Below are 16,717 nucleotides of genomic sequence, written 5' to 3'. Positions count from 1 at the left end.
ATAATTTAGGGTATTAAAGATGTTTAGTTTACCACTAAATAATTACAGAAGATCTTCAGTAGCTCAGGGGACCCAGCGTGTAATTTCTTCCCAAGAAGGAAACTACAGGTCCAAACAAACATCAATTAATGACATAAAGCACTTATCAAGTCATCTCTTATTATTTCCACTAGTGGAGTATAACAGGAGTATTGAAAATTCCAAATTGAAAATCCACTGATAATTCGAAAATTGTTTAAAAGATTTATCTTCTTAATGATGTTTTGATTAGGCTACCACTCAAATTAGTTTGAATTCCCAAACACAACAGCTAACAGTTGATACACAGCAGACTGACAGGAAAATTCTGAGCCTAAAAATTAGCTGATGTGAGCCACAAGTAGAAAATAAAAATATAACTTTAAAATCAGTGAGAAAGCAGCTTTCTGACAGCCCAGAGAGAGCAGATTATTAATCACAGTCCACATTTGCCTGTTCGTAAGATTATCAGGATGATAAAGAACATGGATTACTAGGTGACAAAGTTCATGTAAATATACATAAGACAAAGGTAAGCACAGAATAAGCACAGAACAGGCAAAAGAGAATGAAAGGGCGAGGCAATTCCAAAACCACATTTTTTTGGCTGGTGGTTTTAAGCAATTTTGGTAATAAGACTACTTTATTTGTTCTAAACTTTGACAAGGAAAGAAATAAAGACTATATAGTTAGTGAGCATGGTTCCATCTTTTAAAAAGAATAGATAAATGCTTAGAAAGTGCCTTTCAGTGAAAGTGGAGAATATTTAAAGGATAAATATTAATCCCACTTAAGACCAAATATTTTTAAATTCCACAGAAATGTTTCTATTTATTTTCAGAATTCATGCAGCCAACACCAACAAACTTCTTGAAAAAACAAAGGGGAAATGTCCAGGTTTTGGTATTTGGCTCATTATTTATGTACTGTTAATGCTTATTTCTTGTTTTTACCTCAGGATCCAAGTTTCTGAAAACATACATTCTTGTCTTCTCCATCATTGCAAACAAATCAGGATTATCTTTGGCCCACTTCATATCCCAGACATCTTTTCGCTCCAATTTTAACAACTCGCCAATAACTTGCTGTCCTGTGCTGTCTGTTACCCGAGCATCCAAGTCAAAGAAGGTCAGAACTCCTGAGATGTCTATGATAGCAAGACGACTACAAATAATGAAATTGGAGAAGGGGAAAAAAAAACTGTAAAAGTACTATCTGCGTTCATGAACATAATTACTTATCACCATTCTTCAAAATAAGTTCATCAGAACCCGGGAATGAGGTAGAAATGGCTTTAAATAAATAACTGGCTTTAAACTAACATTTACAAATTTGATAGAAGACATGGGCTGCTTTCCATTTTGCTTCCTTGTGAAAAAAGTATCCAAAGGATGAAAGCAACTGGTATGCAAATAATTTTTTTTACACTAGAGTTTCTATATTTTGCCCAATGAGAGAAAACATCTAGACACAGTATAGTAAATATAATATTTAAATACAAATATACTATAGTAAAACCACACTGAACTGTAAGACAAGTTTAAAACAAACACAAGTCTTTGCATTTATTACATAAATACAACAATCCCAATGGATGACTTCTAAGTCTAACATGTACGTGAGGAAAGTTTTCAGACTTACCTGGAGTTGCAATTCAAGGATAACTGGTAGGCTCGACAATCAAGGGAGTATTTTTGAATCAAACCAACATTAGGAAGACTGTATCTCTGAATGGTGCCAGATTCACGACTCTACAGAAAGTATTTTTGATTACTAAAGCATATTTACCATAATAATATTAAATCACAACTACAGGTCTCTCTATATGTTCATACATTTGTTTCAAAACCAAAGTGATGGTGTCATAGTGAATTCTCAGTTCTGATCCTGATCGTGTTCTGAGTACAAATTTACCTCATAATTTAATTAAAACCTTTTTAAAGTGGCTGAAGGTGATCTAATTTTTTTTCATGTAATATTCAAGAGAGAAGTCAGAAACCTAGCTCTTTAATAATACATAAAGTCTTACATCACAAGGAAGATGTATCTAGGGTTATTTACAGTTGTCTAGGTTAACATTCGGGGTACATTAAAGGCTAAAATATAAAGCACTTATTGAACTAAATTTCGTATACGTGAAAAATCAATATAAGATCACCATAGGAAACAGTTGTTACTGAAAGTCTATGTTTTTATCCTATAGCCATCTATGTGATACCAGTTTGTGGCAAAGGGAGATGATCAGAAAGCAGTGATACAATGAGTATTAGTTTAAATGTGCTTAAAAATAAAACAGAATATAAGTTTCTATGCAACTCTGTGCAAGCCTTAAGGCTGACAGATCAACAGTTAGAGCAACAGACAGGAGAGAGCTGTGATTTTCAAACCCTGCTGTGCCTCCGGCCACAGCCACGGGGAAAAAAGCAGAAGGCTGCACTCAGCCCATCACTCCCTGTCCCGTTTCTAATGGCAGCAGCTCTGCCCTCCCAGCATGCTTCTCCACAGAGGCCTATCAGAAAGGCTGGGGAGGGCAAGAGAGTGGTGAGGAGGGCAGATATTTTTTAATGTACAAAAAGGAGGTATAGACTTTAAAAGATTATACTGAAGTACACAATAAGATTTTGTTTTTGAAAAAGTGGGTCCTGTGGCTTTAAAAGTTTGAAAAAGGCAAGGTTCTAAAAGCTGTTTATATTTCAACAGTGGAAAGTTTTAAACGCAGAAGATACCTTTTCCATTAAAATTTTTGGCTGATATTAAAACTATTTGAGTGTAGAGGTAGACTCTCATTTAGGAATTAAGTCAATTTTTGTGACTGATCTGACTTGCATGTTTTTTTTATTTTTCCTGCAAATGTCAGAAACACAACTAACACAACCAAAAACCTGCTGTATAGCAAAGAATCTAAAAAGAAAACCTGACCTGACTGTAAGACAAACTGCCTTAAAACATATACCAAATTTATTTGGTGAGGAAAAATGAATACTATGTTCTTAAGATTTTTTCCCCCATAAACTTAGCTAATGTCTAAAGAATGTAACTAGAACTGGAAATATACACACGCAAGGATCTATTTACATAATTCGAATTTAATGACTCTACCAGCATTATTATATTAAACACTTATTTCTAAAATTAATATTTTCAAATGTCAGAGCTCAAGAAAAGGCACAACAACATTGATACATTGATTTTATTTGAAAAATTCAGCAAAATTTTGCCACAGGCTTCTTTATTTTACTGGCTACCAAGCACACTACCTCTTCATTCTAATTCTTATGGAAGTAGCTGAGCCGAAGCACTTTCTCCAATATGAAAAAGCAGTCCACACAGAGGAGGAAACTTTCCAAGACCTGCTACCACCGTCCATCTGCTCCACATCTGCCAACCTTTATTGGGCTCGTTCAACCCAGCCTCAAACTCTCCCCAGCTGGCCATGATTCTACCGCTTTCACAAAGTTATTTTTGGCAAATGATTAACAATTTGTGAGGCAATCTTTAAAACTTTCTTATTTCTTTTGTTGGACCTAGTAAAACTTGAGGTGCCCGCAAGATGATATTCAAATCCAAAACATGTTGCTTTATTCTATTTTTAACAAGTTAAACGATTATTATTCATAGAATAAGTTTTTCTTTTAACAACTTACCACAATCAATGTCTTATCAGATGCAGTTATGGCACAAATTGGATCCCTTGTGCCCTAAAATAAATCAGCATTACTCTTTAACAAATATCCATTGACTGGCTAATCTGGTACAAGGTAGTATACAATTCACTAAGAAGAATACCGTAACTCTATATTTATTAACTTAACCAGCATTTGCTTACTGAGCACCTACTATATGCCAGACATTGAACTAAGCACTGGAGATACTCGGATAAAATCTTTGCCCTCGGGGATTACTCAGAAGTCTACTGGGAAAGGCAGTGGAACCAACACCTAATGACAGCACAGTATGATCACAGTAGAGGTAAACCACAGGAGTTATAAGTGCACAGAGGGAAGAGCATAAACTTATACCAAAATGGGAAGAGAGACAAAAGCTTGAGCTCAGCTGTAGAAGATGAACATTCAGCGAAAGGACCAGCGTGTTGCCAAAATAGAGAAGGGGGCAAATGGCACGGCACTGCTACAGCCTGGATGGATTATTGTTTTAAGCCAGTCTCAAAAGCTGACATGCTATTACATGCTGTATGAGTCCATTCGTAAAACATTCTCAGAGTGACAAAACTATAGAGATGGAAACAGATGAGTGATTGCCAGAGGACAAGGATGGGGGTGGAGAGCGGGTGTGAAAATGAAGAAGTAGCACGAGGCAATTCCTTTATGGTGATGAAGTTACATAAAACTACATGTAAAAACTAGTGAAAACTGAATAGGAATTGGGTCGTGGTCTAGTTCACAGCATCATTACCAATGTCAATTCCCTGATTTTGATATTACACTATAGTTATGTAAGATGTCACCATTGAGGGAAGCTGGGTAAAGAGGCTCTATGTGCTATTTTTGCAACTTCCTGTGGGCCTATGATCATGTCAAAATAAACTTTTTTTCAAAATCAAAAGAAGAAAAAACAAATCTAGAAAAATTTGAATTAGAATAGAAATTTTTAAAAGAATTACTAGAATAAAATGCTATTCGTTGGAAACAAATTATTTTCAGTTCTCAAAATAAAATTACAGTATTTCCAAATCTATGGATATTAACATTTGCTGGCACTTACTTGAATGGCTTTGCTATAATCAAGCACACCATCCGCTGATCCAGAAGGAGTATCATCAACATGATAAATTCTGAAAAAAAAAATTTAATTTCAATGATGGTATAAGTAAGGTTTATACTATTTCATGATCTCTAGAACAATTAAAGGATTGGATGACACCAATGAATACTGTTATTTAATATTACTGTCCTGATTATTTTAAAGAGTTCTTGACACAGCTCAATCTTACAAAGGCAGAAACTACCTACCATGTGTTTACTAGTTATGCAAGTGCCGTGCTCCTGAGAGCTATGCCAAAAATACATTTGGACACTGAATCATATATTTCCAGTGAATTTCGGTAAAAGCCCCAAGAGATATGTTCCCTTACTCCCCCAATGAACATCTGTCAGGAACAACTTCTAAAGCATCAAGTTTCTCTGTTGTTTCTCCCTAATTTCCCTTCTAACGATATGCTTAATAAAGGTAAAACGTAAGTGCATTTGGGAAGCTCTAATTAATGGAATTCTTGTTCTGAAGTAAAGAACCCTCCCCTATACGTATTGTGTTATGAAGATGCACCACTTCTGGTGTACCATCTCTCGGATACCTTTACTGTAACACTTATTCACACCACAGTATTGCTGCTAGTTTCCTTGTCTCTCCCACTAGACGGTGATTTTCCTAGAGGCAAAGACTACATCTCCAGTGCCTGCCACACGTTGTCAGGTGCTCTATAGTGTCTGCTGAAGAAAACATTGAAATGAACGGAGGTGAACAGAGAAGACACATCATTGAGTAGCTATGAGGCCCTGGGCAAGTTATTTAACTTCTCTGAGCCTCAATTTCTTCATCTGTAAAAGAAGGCTAACAATTCCCCCTTTGCAGGATTTTTGAGAGGCATAAATAAAACGATGCTGGTAAAGCACACGTGCACAGAGCCTGATACATAAAAGGAGTTCAAGACACTGCAGCTGCAATATAATCACAGGAAAATTAAGCCATTTTCCATCTTTAAAATATCATGAAAGTTTATCATTGTTAAATTAAAGTCGTATTTGTACTTTCACCAATATAATAAGGAGATCAAATGTTAAATAAATTTTAAAGAAATGTATTAAAAACAGAAAGGTATACTAATTTAGAGGTACCATGTTTCTGCTTTCTAATACATTTTTATTAAGTACATACAGTCAATATTTCTACTTAGTTATCACAAAATATAAGTCAAAGGTTAGAATAGGAGGTCTCTCAAGAGATCATCTGACCCAAATCCCTTTCTTAAAACAAGTAGGGTACTACAAGAAAGGCCAATCTGAGGAAAGTGGCTCAGAGCCAGATAAACCTGGCATTGTGTGCCATCTCCTCTTATCAGCTGGGAACCTCTGGCAAATAATTTACGCTGTGTGTCTCAGTTTCCTCTCTGTGAAACAGGAATAATACGAGTACTGACTAGACTTCCCAGTGTCTGGCACACAAGAAGTAGTACTCCATCGATGCTGGTTCCTATCAGCATCACCAACGGTATTTTACAGATGACGAGACTGAAGTTCAGAGAGAACTGGCCCAAAGTCATTAAAACTAGGAAGTATACCCCAGACAGAAATATAAGGAAATGATGCCTTCTTTATTTAAACAGAAGCCAGAATCTCTTTAGCTGGTTCACAAAGCACAGTCACTCCATGGAGAGGCTAGACTATTCTGCTCCAACCTTGTCCTAAGAGCCACCTTCTCCCCACAGACTGCAGGTCTCTTGTTACTAGTGCTAGTAACAAAGAGGCCAAAGATTCTTCCCACTGGGTCTTTCAGAACTACAGAGAATACAAGATATAGTATTTTTCCACTTCTTTTTTTTCCTGCTTCCACATGAATTCAGGTATCCACAATACTTTTACTGGGGTTATATCACCTACCTTAGTACACGAGTGAGTCTTAAAGGGAAGGGAAGATTGCATTAAGATCTCAAGTATGTGTGAAGGAAAATGGTTTGAAAAAAGCAACCTGAGATTTCTGACATGACTTCCCGCTGCCCACCACCACCAACACAGGCCTGTGCCCTCATTAACAATCATTAGGTTAAAATTACTCAACCAAATGCTTTGCTTAAAGCCTTAGGATAACAACAAAAGGGCAGCAAACGTGGAATATCACTAACAGAGACAATATAACTTACAAAACACAGTAAATGCACTGCTATACTTATTAGAAAGAATCCCTCCATCCTGGCTCCTAATTTCTCCACATGGTAGAGTCATCTTTACCCCCAGTTATCAGAAATAGTTCCAACCCCAAAACCCCTGGAATCCAGGGCAAGAGAAAGAAGGCAAGTGACCAATTCTCCCCACCTAGAGACCTCCTCCATATCTGTGTCTACGGACCTGCCTCTCCTGTGATGATTATGATACTAGAATCACCCCACCGTCCTGGAAAGACCTCTACCTCTAACCCATAGGAATGAAGTTTTGGTTAGACAATCATATGTCAGTGTAGCATTATAACTCTAATACGGAGAGAGTAGATAAGTGAGAATAGCCATCCCTTATAAAAACACAGGTTTCCAGTCTTTAACGCTAAAGGCTTTTCTTTTGTTACACCATGCTACTTCTCTTTTATTTTGATAAATTTAAACACATAAATCTGAAAGATATTCAAATTAATGGAAAATTATTTCTAGTAATCAAAACAATTTACAGTTCTCAAGCATGACAATTTGTAAATAGCTATGTCCGATTTAAATGTGATATGGTTGAGCTACTAAAAAATGTTCATCAAAAGTTATACCTTTCTCTCCCTTCTTTTCGAGACCGGGTGATCTGATTAATTTCCAATGCTGTGAGCTTCTTTGCCACACGATACTGCCAGGTATAAAATGCTTCTTTTGAAGCTGCTATCACATGGGTTTTGGTCATTGTAACAAACAATGGTACTATTAAAAAGAACATTAAGGCAATTAGGTTACAATTAGAATTGCAAAATGTGCTGCAAAAGACTTCAGTGATCACTGAGTCCAACCTCGCATCTTATAGACAGTATACCCTAAAAACAGTCTGAGAACTCAGAAGAGTCAAAAGTTTGTAGGACCATACAGAAATATCAACTCAAAATGAATCAGACATAAGTATAGAACTCTTAGAAGAAAACTTATGTGTAAATCTATGGGACATTGGGTTAGGCAATGATTTCTTAAATATGACACCAAAACCACAAGCAAGAAAAGAAAAAGTAGGGCTTCCCTGGTGGCGCAGTGGTTGAGAGTCCGCCTGCCGATGCAGGGGACACGGGTTCGTGCCCCGGTCCGAGAAGATCCCACATGCCACGGAGCGGCTGGGCCCGTGGGCCATGGCCGCTGAGCCTGTGCGTCCAGAGCCTGTGCTCCGCAATGGAAGAGGCCACAACAGTGAGAGGCCATGTACCGCAAAAAAAAAAAAAAAGAAAAGAAAAGAAAAGAAAAAGTAGATAAACTGGACTTCATCAAAATTAAAAATGTTTGTGCTTCAAAGGACACCAGCAAAAAAGTGAAAAAACAATCCACAAATGGAAGAAAATATTTGAAAATCATATACATGATAGGGAATTACATCTAGAATGTATAAAGAACTCTTGTAACTCAATAATAAAAAGACAAATAGCACAATTTAAAATTGGGCAAAGCATCTGAGCAGACATTTTTCCAATGAAGATACACAAATGGCTACTAAGCAAATGAAAAGATGCTCAACATTATTAGCCACCAGGCAAAGCAAAATCACAATGAGATAACATTTCACACCTACTAGCATGGCTAGAATCAAGAAGTCAGACAATAATGAGTATTTGCAAAAAATGTGGAGAAATGGTAGGAATGTAAGTGGTGCATCCACTTTGAAAAATAGCTCGGTAGTTCTTCAACATGTTAAATGTATCAGTAGAATTACCACATGCCCTAGCAATTCCACGCCTAGGTATATATCCAAGAGAAATGAGAACATATGTCTACACAAAAACTCATACACAGGGGTCTCCCTGGTGGCGCAGTGGTTGGGAGTCCGCCTGCTGATGCAGGGGACACGGGTTCGTGCCCTGGACCAGGAGGATCCCACGTGCCGCGGAGCGGCGGGGCCCGTGAGCCACGGCCGCTGAGCCTGCGCGTCCGGAGCCTGTGCTCCGCAACCGGAGAGGCAGCGGCAGTGAGAGGCCCGCGTACAGCAAAAACAAACAAACAAACAAAAAAACTCATACACAAATATTAATAACAGCATTCATAACAGTCAAAAAAATAGAAACAGCCCAAATGTCCAAATGGATAAATAAAATCCCACTCCTTCCTCCCATCCCCACTACCATTACTGCTTGGTTCAGGCCTTTATCCTTCCCTCTGATCTCATATGTGTTATATTTCCTCATTAATTTAGTAAATGAAATTCTCCAAATTTAGGAATATAGTCTCTTAAACATTTTTTTCATCTGTTCCATTTCTTAGAGAATATTTAATTAAATTCCTACTGTGTACCCTTTGATGAAGTAGTCTCATCAAATCCATCTTACAGATACAGAGGATTAAAGATGTAAAATAACTTGCCCAAGGTCACAAACAAACAATACAAAATTAAACACACACATTCACAAAAATATAGAAAAACAAAAAACTCTTTCATAAAAGATCATTTTAGTAGCTAATTTCTAAATTCACAATTAAAATGGTACAAAACATATTGCTCTATTCAAAACTACTGTACAAAGTAATCATTAATACAGTCAGAATAAAGGAACAGTGTTAATAACAGCTACCGTTTATGGAGTTCTTGCCACAGCCCAAATAAAGGACATTTAGGGCAGTAAGAGACTTAGGAACTAAACAAAGAATTAGAAACTAGATTGATGGTATAGTGTTAACTGAACAGATTAACAAGTCGAGATTCAAACGCAAGAATTTTTATATGCTAAATAAATAGCTCAGTATAGTTGAATCATATTAAAAAGTTGTTTTTAATTACAGTTGTCAAGATTTCTCTATTCAAAATGTGTCCCACTACCAAACTCTAGAGGGAGTGAGAAGCCTTCCTGTAGGGAACAGCTGGTTGGAAGGCAGTCCTGAGAATGGTGGCAGAGCCCGATTCAGGGGCAGCCCTGAGTGGGACAAATGAGCAGGCCAGGCCTAGGCTTTGCTGAGCTTTTGCTGATCCCATCTGCACTAAATCGTAAGACATTTGCTAAATGTTCAGTAAATTCTACCACAGGTAGTCTGATGCCGGTAACTATTATGCCTTTAGTGTGATGTGAAGTAAGTTCACAAACCTTAACTGCTTTCTAATAAAATAGTTTTTCCTAAGCATATAAAAGCATTTTTCTAACCAATGTTTAGCTACAATTTTAAAGTATACTCATGTTTCCTTTTTTTTGATACATCCTAAATAATCACAAGTTTATTATCAGCCTAATTAATTCAAAATTAAAAAGTGGTTCATAGCAAGTCAGACTTCTTGGATTTATATCACAGGCACTTGCTAACTCCGTGGCCTTAGATAAATTAAGTATTCTCTCTGAACCTCTGTTTGCTTACTGTAAATTGAAGATAATAATAATATTACCAACCTTATAGAGCTACTTTAAGGATTAAGAGAGATAACAAATATAAACCATAGTACAGTGCCTGGCATAGAATAAATGCTTAATAATAATAATTTCAAATGCCAATATTTATTGAATTTTAAAAATTATATGTCAGGCATTTTTATATAATTATATAGTTATGATATATAATATTAATACATAATTAATGTATTACATACATAACTCACACCTACCTTTTAAGGCAGGCACTATTATTACCCCCATTTAGCAGATGAAGAAACTGAAGGATGGAATGGTTAAATAACTCACTGAAGTTGCACAGCTAGAAAGCGGTAGAAGCTGGGACACAAACACAGTCAATCTGGTTCCAGAATCTGTGCTCTTAACCACTATGGCAGACTGCTTCTCATTAAGGGTTAATAACTGTTAGGTGAGGTTGCTATTATTTTTTGCTTTTTATAATAAAACGATATATAAATTCACTAGTCAATACAAAAAACAAATACAATATATATGAAACATGTTCTTTTGAATCAGCATGGCAGTAATTTTGGCAAATTCACTTGGGCAGATAATCCTATCCAAATAAATTATGCTAGATCATCATTTATTATCTATCCCATCCAGGTGGTTTAGTTCTTAGTTTGCTAGAACTAAGCCTCTAGGAAAAAGTTAGAAGACCAAATTTTAACAGACTGAATATTTTAGGGAAAAAATATAACCAGGAAAAAAGCAGTCCATGTCCTTCTCAACTATTCAGTATCCAGAAAGAAAAAAACTGAAATATCTAGAAAGATCATTGGGAAAAAATTGTAAAGAAAGTAATTATGCTTCCATTAATTGAAATTTGTAACACTAATAGGTAATAGTTACTAGCTAAGCAAGGATGTAAAATAATTTAGGACAGTCTAGGAATTCACATATAAGTAAAACCTGAACCTGCTTGTAATAGTTTAATGCTGAGGCCTGAAATAAATGTCTACATCTGTAATGTTCCCCCACTTTTCTACCTATTTCTCAGCCCTTTAAAGAGCTGCTAAACTGAAATTGCACTGAACTGTTTTCATCAAATCACCTCTCTCTGGCCTATATAGAAGACTTAGTGCAAATGCTACCGGCCACCATTAGAAAGCTCCTACGTGCTCCCCACAAGATGGCTGCAGCACAGGCACCTGGTACTTTTCAGGCACTTTTCATGCCTTCATTCCTCTGCAAATGCTGTTTCCTCTCCTTATAAGTGTTACCTGAAGAAATACTTATCCTTCAGAACTCAGCTCAAATGAAACCTTCTCTAAGTAGAAAAAATGTCCCTGACATCCTTATGCACCGATATCTACTTATCTAGCACCTAGCACCAAAACCTAGCACACAGCAGGGGAGCAAATGTCATTGTTCAATAGACTAACTATATTTTAATTATCTGTTTAGACATTCTACAGGAAATGTCAGAGTTAATTTCTTATCACTCCCAGTACCCAGTACAGTACCTGAAACAGTATATACTCATTGATGGTTTGCTAAATAAATAGATTTTATTTTAAATATTTTCATACATTCAATAAACATTTGTTATGGGGCAAGCACAGCGTTAGGCAGTGGGGATACAGAAATGAATAAACATGGTTAGATCTTTAAGAAGCTCAAAATCTTGGAGGGAAGGTAGATAAGAAAATCAATAATCACAGTGCAGAGTAAGTACTTTGGATAGAAGCACACCAAAGGTATACTGAAGGCTCAAAGGAAGAGGCCCCAAAAATGGTACCTAACTCTTACACGTACAGTACAACAGAGCCTCACGAACTAAACTTCTGTAATAATACATAATGTTCTTTTTAAAAGTTTCTCTAGAGATTTTCAGGAAGAGCAGATGACAAATCACATTTCCTAGAACAATATCAGTTATACACTTTTTTTGCTTTAGCCTCCAGTCCTCATGAAAATTTGGCATAGAAACTTAAAAAAGGAATTTCACAGGATATGTGTGAAGCAAAAATGTTGAATTTTCGGCTGAGTTTACTGCAGACCAGTGAAAGAACTGTTTGTTAAAATTTCAGCCAGTGAGACCACAAAAAAAAAAGTTTCAAGACTCAAAAATACAAATAATCATGCCCTCAAGCATTTGCCATTTTATGAAGGTAAAGGATTTACATCTGGCTTTATGAAAACATAGACTGCATGTGATTAAAATACTTTGAGGCTAACCCTATCATCATTATGATATTACGTTAAAACTTTTGATATTAAAAGAAAAAGCATATAATCTGAAGACTGACAGAATTCATCCCTTAGATTTAAGACTATTCTATTTCCAATAAAAAGAAGATATTCATGTGATAAGTATAATAATTTTAAGCTAAGGAATATTAACATTAACAAAGAACACTAACATTTATGTACATATATAAATATATTGCGAGAAACATATAAACATACCTAACACTGAACATAAGACAAGAAGTTGAAAAGTTTCAATGTTTAAAAGTGAGTTACCAAGACCCTAAACATACAGTTTAAAATCTTTGAGGCCAGTAAGTATTCTTCACATTTGCTTGTATCACCCAAATACCTTAGCAAAATACTTAGAAGGCACACTTTAACATTTAGTTGTTAAGGCCGAATGTGAAATCTAAAAACAAAAAAGACTAGTCCTCAGATTCAGAAGATAATTCAATGGGTTTTCAATTTTTGAAACCTACTATTTTTTCTAACGCCATATCCAATAAACTAATATACATTTTAAAAGAAAATCATTATTTTGGAAGTTATAGTGAAATTGGCAACAAAATATTTGGTAACAATTTTTGACAAAATACTAAGAATAAGATTTGGAATTTTTTATGGTTACTTTCATAGCTATTGGATAGAGGGAAGGGTAAATCTAAAGAAACAAATGTCTTCTGAAAACAAAAAAGTCAGGAATTTTTTTAAGTTGTCCCTATTAATAAACTAATTTCATCAGAAAAATCTGGACAGGGCAAACTCACTTTAACAAGCAGCTAAAGTGTTTTTTATGGAAGAGAGGTACTTGGCAGTTTATTAATAATAAAAGTGGTTTCATGGCAGAATTCTTTCTATAATCCTCAGTGTATTACATACTAATCATTACACTGGATACCAATTCTCATACAATTGTATTTCCCATTTAAAGCAAATGATGGCAGTACAGCAGTCGTGAGATTCTTGTGAATTTTAGACAGAGTGAACTTAAAAGTTATTGTATGAAGCAGGATCCTTCTGAGAGTGAAATGGGGCATTACTAGTAATTTTACCATGACAACAGGCATAGACTGGTACTGAACCTGAACCTGGCAAACCAGGAAGTATGTTCATCCTTGTTTTAGAGAATACCGTTCTAATTAATAATAATACCATTGTTACATTTTAAAATTAGTTTACAAATAAGACTTGATTAAAGAGGGAGTAAATATTAACATTTCCTTACCAAGATCAATGTATTTGGGATCCAGAGGTGTGCCAATAGAATTACAAAGAACTAGCACAAACTGTGAACAAATAAAACAGAAAGTATCAAAACTCCTGCTTATGTATTGTAAAAGAAATAATGCTTAACATACCATGCTTATCTCTTTTTCAAGTATCACTAACATGGAAAGAATTGATAAAATTAAATACAAAGAACAGCAAAGATAATCTACAGCACAAAAGTAAAGAAATATGCACTAAAATTAAACTAAGGCTGATTTCTCAATATAGTGGAACACTGGTTTTTAAGAGACCATTTAAGAAACACAAGTACACTGGCTACTTCTCATTTTTATACTTCTAAAATTCCTGGTCAGCTATAACCTCAAAACTCATTTTTATCCTATAACCAGCTATGTAAGAGCTAACAATTTGTTACCGTTGCACCAAATGTTTCCATCTCGTTCTCCTCCTTTGAAGCAATATATAAATGACATGAGAAATTCAGAAAAATTCAGTTAATTCAGAAAAAAACATAACCCAACCCAATGAAAATAACTTAAAATGCCCAGTGGTTAACACATACACAATTATCAATGAGTAATATTAGGAAAAATAATCGAACATAATGCACACTTTATATCAGATTATTCTAATGGTAATTTTTTTGCTGTTAGTCACCTTCTCTATATCTAGTACTAAGAATAATATTTTACATAGATGTTTTCTTGATTAGAATAATAATTTCAAATAACCAATTCTCAACGTACTATTTACACAGACTTCTTTTCTCAGTATCTCAAGTAAAACTTGTTTAATTTCATAAACGTAAACTAAATGATAAAAAAATACAGTAAAATATCATAATTTACTCTTCCACTACTTAAAACAAGCTTATTTACTACCACAAAATATAAATGTTTTACATACTTATTATTCACATGCTCATAGCTTAAAGAATCAAATGAGACATCTTACTAAAAACAGAAGTCCCCCAACTTCCCATTTCTTGCTCCCTAGAGTAATTACTTTCAGCTCCTGTAATTCATTCTTTTGCTATTTACCTCCACAAATGTAAGTAACATGTTTACAATGCTACTTCTTGTTCTATTTTGTTTCAATTCAGGACATCATGTAACCATTACTTTCACCCCTCCTTCCCAGCCTCCCATTACACAGGAGCACACTCCCATCACTTCATCTTTCCACTACAGTCTTGTTAAATCAGAATTTAAGTTTTAAAATGTTATTATAGTTCAATTTTTAAGCAATTTTAAAAATCTAGTGAATACATCATTTTGACTCTAAATGCTATTCAGTGAAGCTGAGGCAAGTATAACATGATTTGTTTTCCTTCCAAGCATGTTTTAAAGCTTTCCCTGGCGTGGATAATTGCCTTTATTTTTTTCTCTTTGCTTAGTTTTCTCTGTGTTTATTACTAACTCAAGTCCCCAGTTGTCTCCCAGTTATCTATGTGTCCCCTCAGGAGGTCAACCACATTAACTATTCTACTAATTTCATCTTGAATTTCTTTTGGAGCCACTGGGCTGCTCTCATTCGATGACTCACTCCCTAGGCGTGTGCACAACTGCCAGCTGGTACCACTCCATGCCACTGTTGTCAGGTTACCTGGTTTCTTCCTCTTTCTTAGTTTATTCTTCGTTTTGGTAAACCATATCCCATAACCTCCTAAGTTAAGAAAGCTCGGAAGGTAAATTTTTGGTGATCTCGTACATCTAAAAATGTCTTATTCTACCCTCATATTTAATGAGTAGTTTGCTTAAGGTATGGAATTCAAGGTGGGAAATCATTTTCCCTCAGAATTTTGAAAGCAATTCTCCAAAGTATTGAGGTTGACAAGTCAAATGCCATTATCATACCTGATCCCATGAAATCTGTTCTGGAACCAAGTGGGAAATGAAGACTGCGGTAACATTCATCTAACTGCCCTGTTTTCAGCAAGAGTTCCACCACCCTTCCCTGTGCTTGGTGCCCTTCAGTGCAGGGACTCCGTATCCTCTCTGGAGGGTAAACCAGTCTCCCTCGTGGTTAGAAGGGCAGCTGCCCACAGGCTCAGTAGTGGGAGGGGATCTAGAAATCTGCTCCTTTATATGACCCTTTTTCTTTTTCCCAAAGTATTCTCCTGCCTGCATAATCTCTGGTACTTCAAATCCCTTTTCTGTTCAATTCTTTCTCCTACCAGGTACCACCACCAAGTCCTGTGTTTCTGGGATTCTGTGATGTAAACTCGTTGCTTCTTTCTTTCTCCACTGATGGCTGAGGGTTCCATTTTCTTGGGTCTGCTAAGGTAATTACCACTAACCTCCTTACTCTCTAAACTCCAAAATTATGTTGCTTTTTCCTCTCCCTTTCTGATCCCTATGGGCTTATAGCTTTTTAAAAAATACCTTTCCTGTTGTTTCAGTCAGTTTCAGGAGAGAACAGAGCCAAATGTGGCTGTTCAATGGCCACCTTAAACTAAAAATTCTATACTTTTTAACGGGATGAAATAATTTATAACACAGCCAAAGACATTGGTAGTCCTTTCTTGAAAAATTTGCATACTTCTGCAAATATTTAAATTGTTAGCAGACTTTTTTAAAGGGCATTATTTATTTATTGTATGTTATGAGACACTGTCTTTTAAAGTAATATAAGTTCACATAAAAGTACATTTCTGAATGTCAAAGCTACCCAAATTGTTATAAATGGCCATTGTTACATAATTTCTTGAGCATTTGTACTAGACATCTGGTTATTCATTTCTACTTATGGAATTTTAAATTGGAAAAGAATTGTGGTATTTTAAATATATTTCAGAGACAAAAAGCTTCAGTACAGGTCAATATAAACTGCCAATGGATTAACTAATTGGAGAAAAAAATCAGGGGACACAGAACCAATGGAGTCATATAACTTTCCAAACAGAGGTCTAGACAGACATGGCCAATAGACCCAATACTTTGCTGTACCTGCCAGTACAGAGGCCATGCTTGAGAAGACAGAGAACTATAGCCCAATTCTG

At 35.7% G+C, this 16,717-nt stretch overlaps 1 protein-coding gene across 1 annotated transcript in view; it reads right to left on the bottom strand.

Annotated features, from left to right (window-relative positions):
• The window catches only part of WDR35 (WD repeat domain 35), a 62,534-nt gene that overhangs the window by 23,458 nt on the left and 22,359 nt on the right, over positions 1–16,717 (bottom strand). Inside the window, exons 11-16 of the mRNA XM_019943224.3 lie at positions 13,712–13,772; positions 7,501–7,645; positions 4,741–4,810; positions 3,663–3,716; positions 1,660–1,769; positions 972–1,182 (exon numbers count right to left, since the gene is read on the bottom strand). Of these exons, the coding sequence (XP_019798783.1) occupies positions 972–1,182; positions 1,660–1,769; positions 3,663–3,716; positions 4,741–4,810; positions 7,501–7,645; positions 13,712–13,772 (651 nt within the window). The remainder of the gene's footprint in view (positions 1–971; positions 1,183–1,659; positions 1,770–3,662; positions 3,717–4,740; positions 4,811–7,500; positions 7,646–13,711; positions 13,773–16,717) is intronic.

This window comes from Tursiops truncatus, chromosome 14 (assembly GCF_011762595.2).
Source record: "Tursiops truncatus isolate mTurTru1 chromosome 14, mTurTru1.mat.Y, whole genome shotgun sequence".
Taxonomy (NCBI): Eukaryota; Metazoa; Chordata; class Mammalia; order Artiodactyla; family Delphinidae; genus Tursiops; species Tursiops truncatus.
The sequence above is the reverse complement of the archived record's forward strand: the minus strand, read 5'-3'. Positions and strand labels throughout refer to the sequence as shown.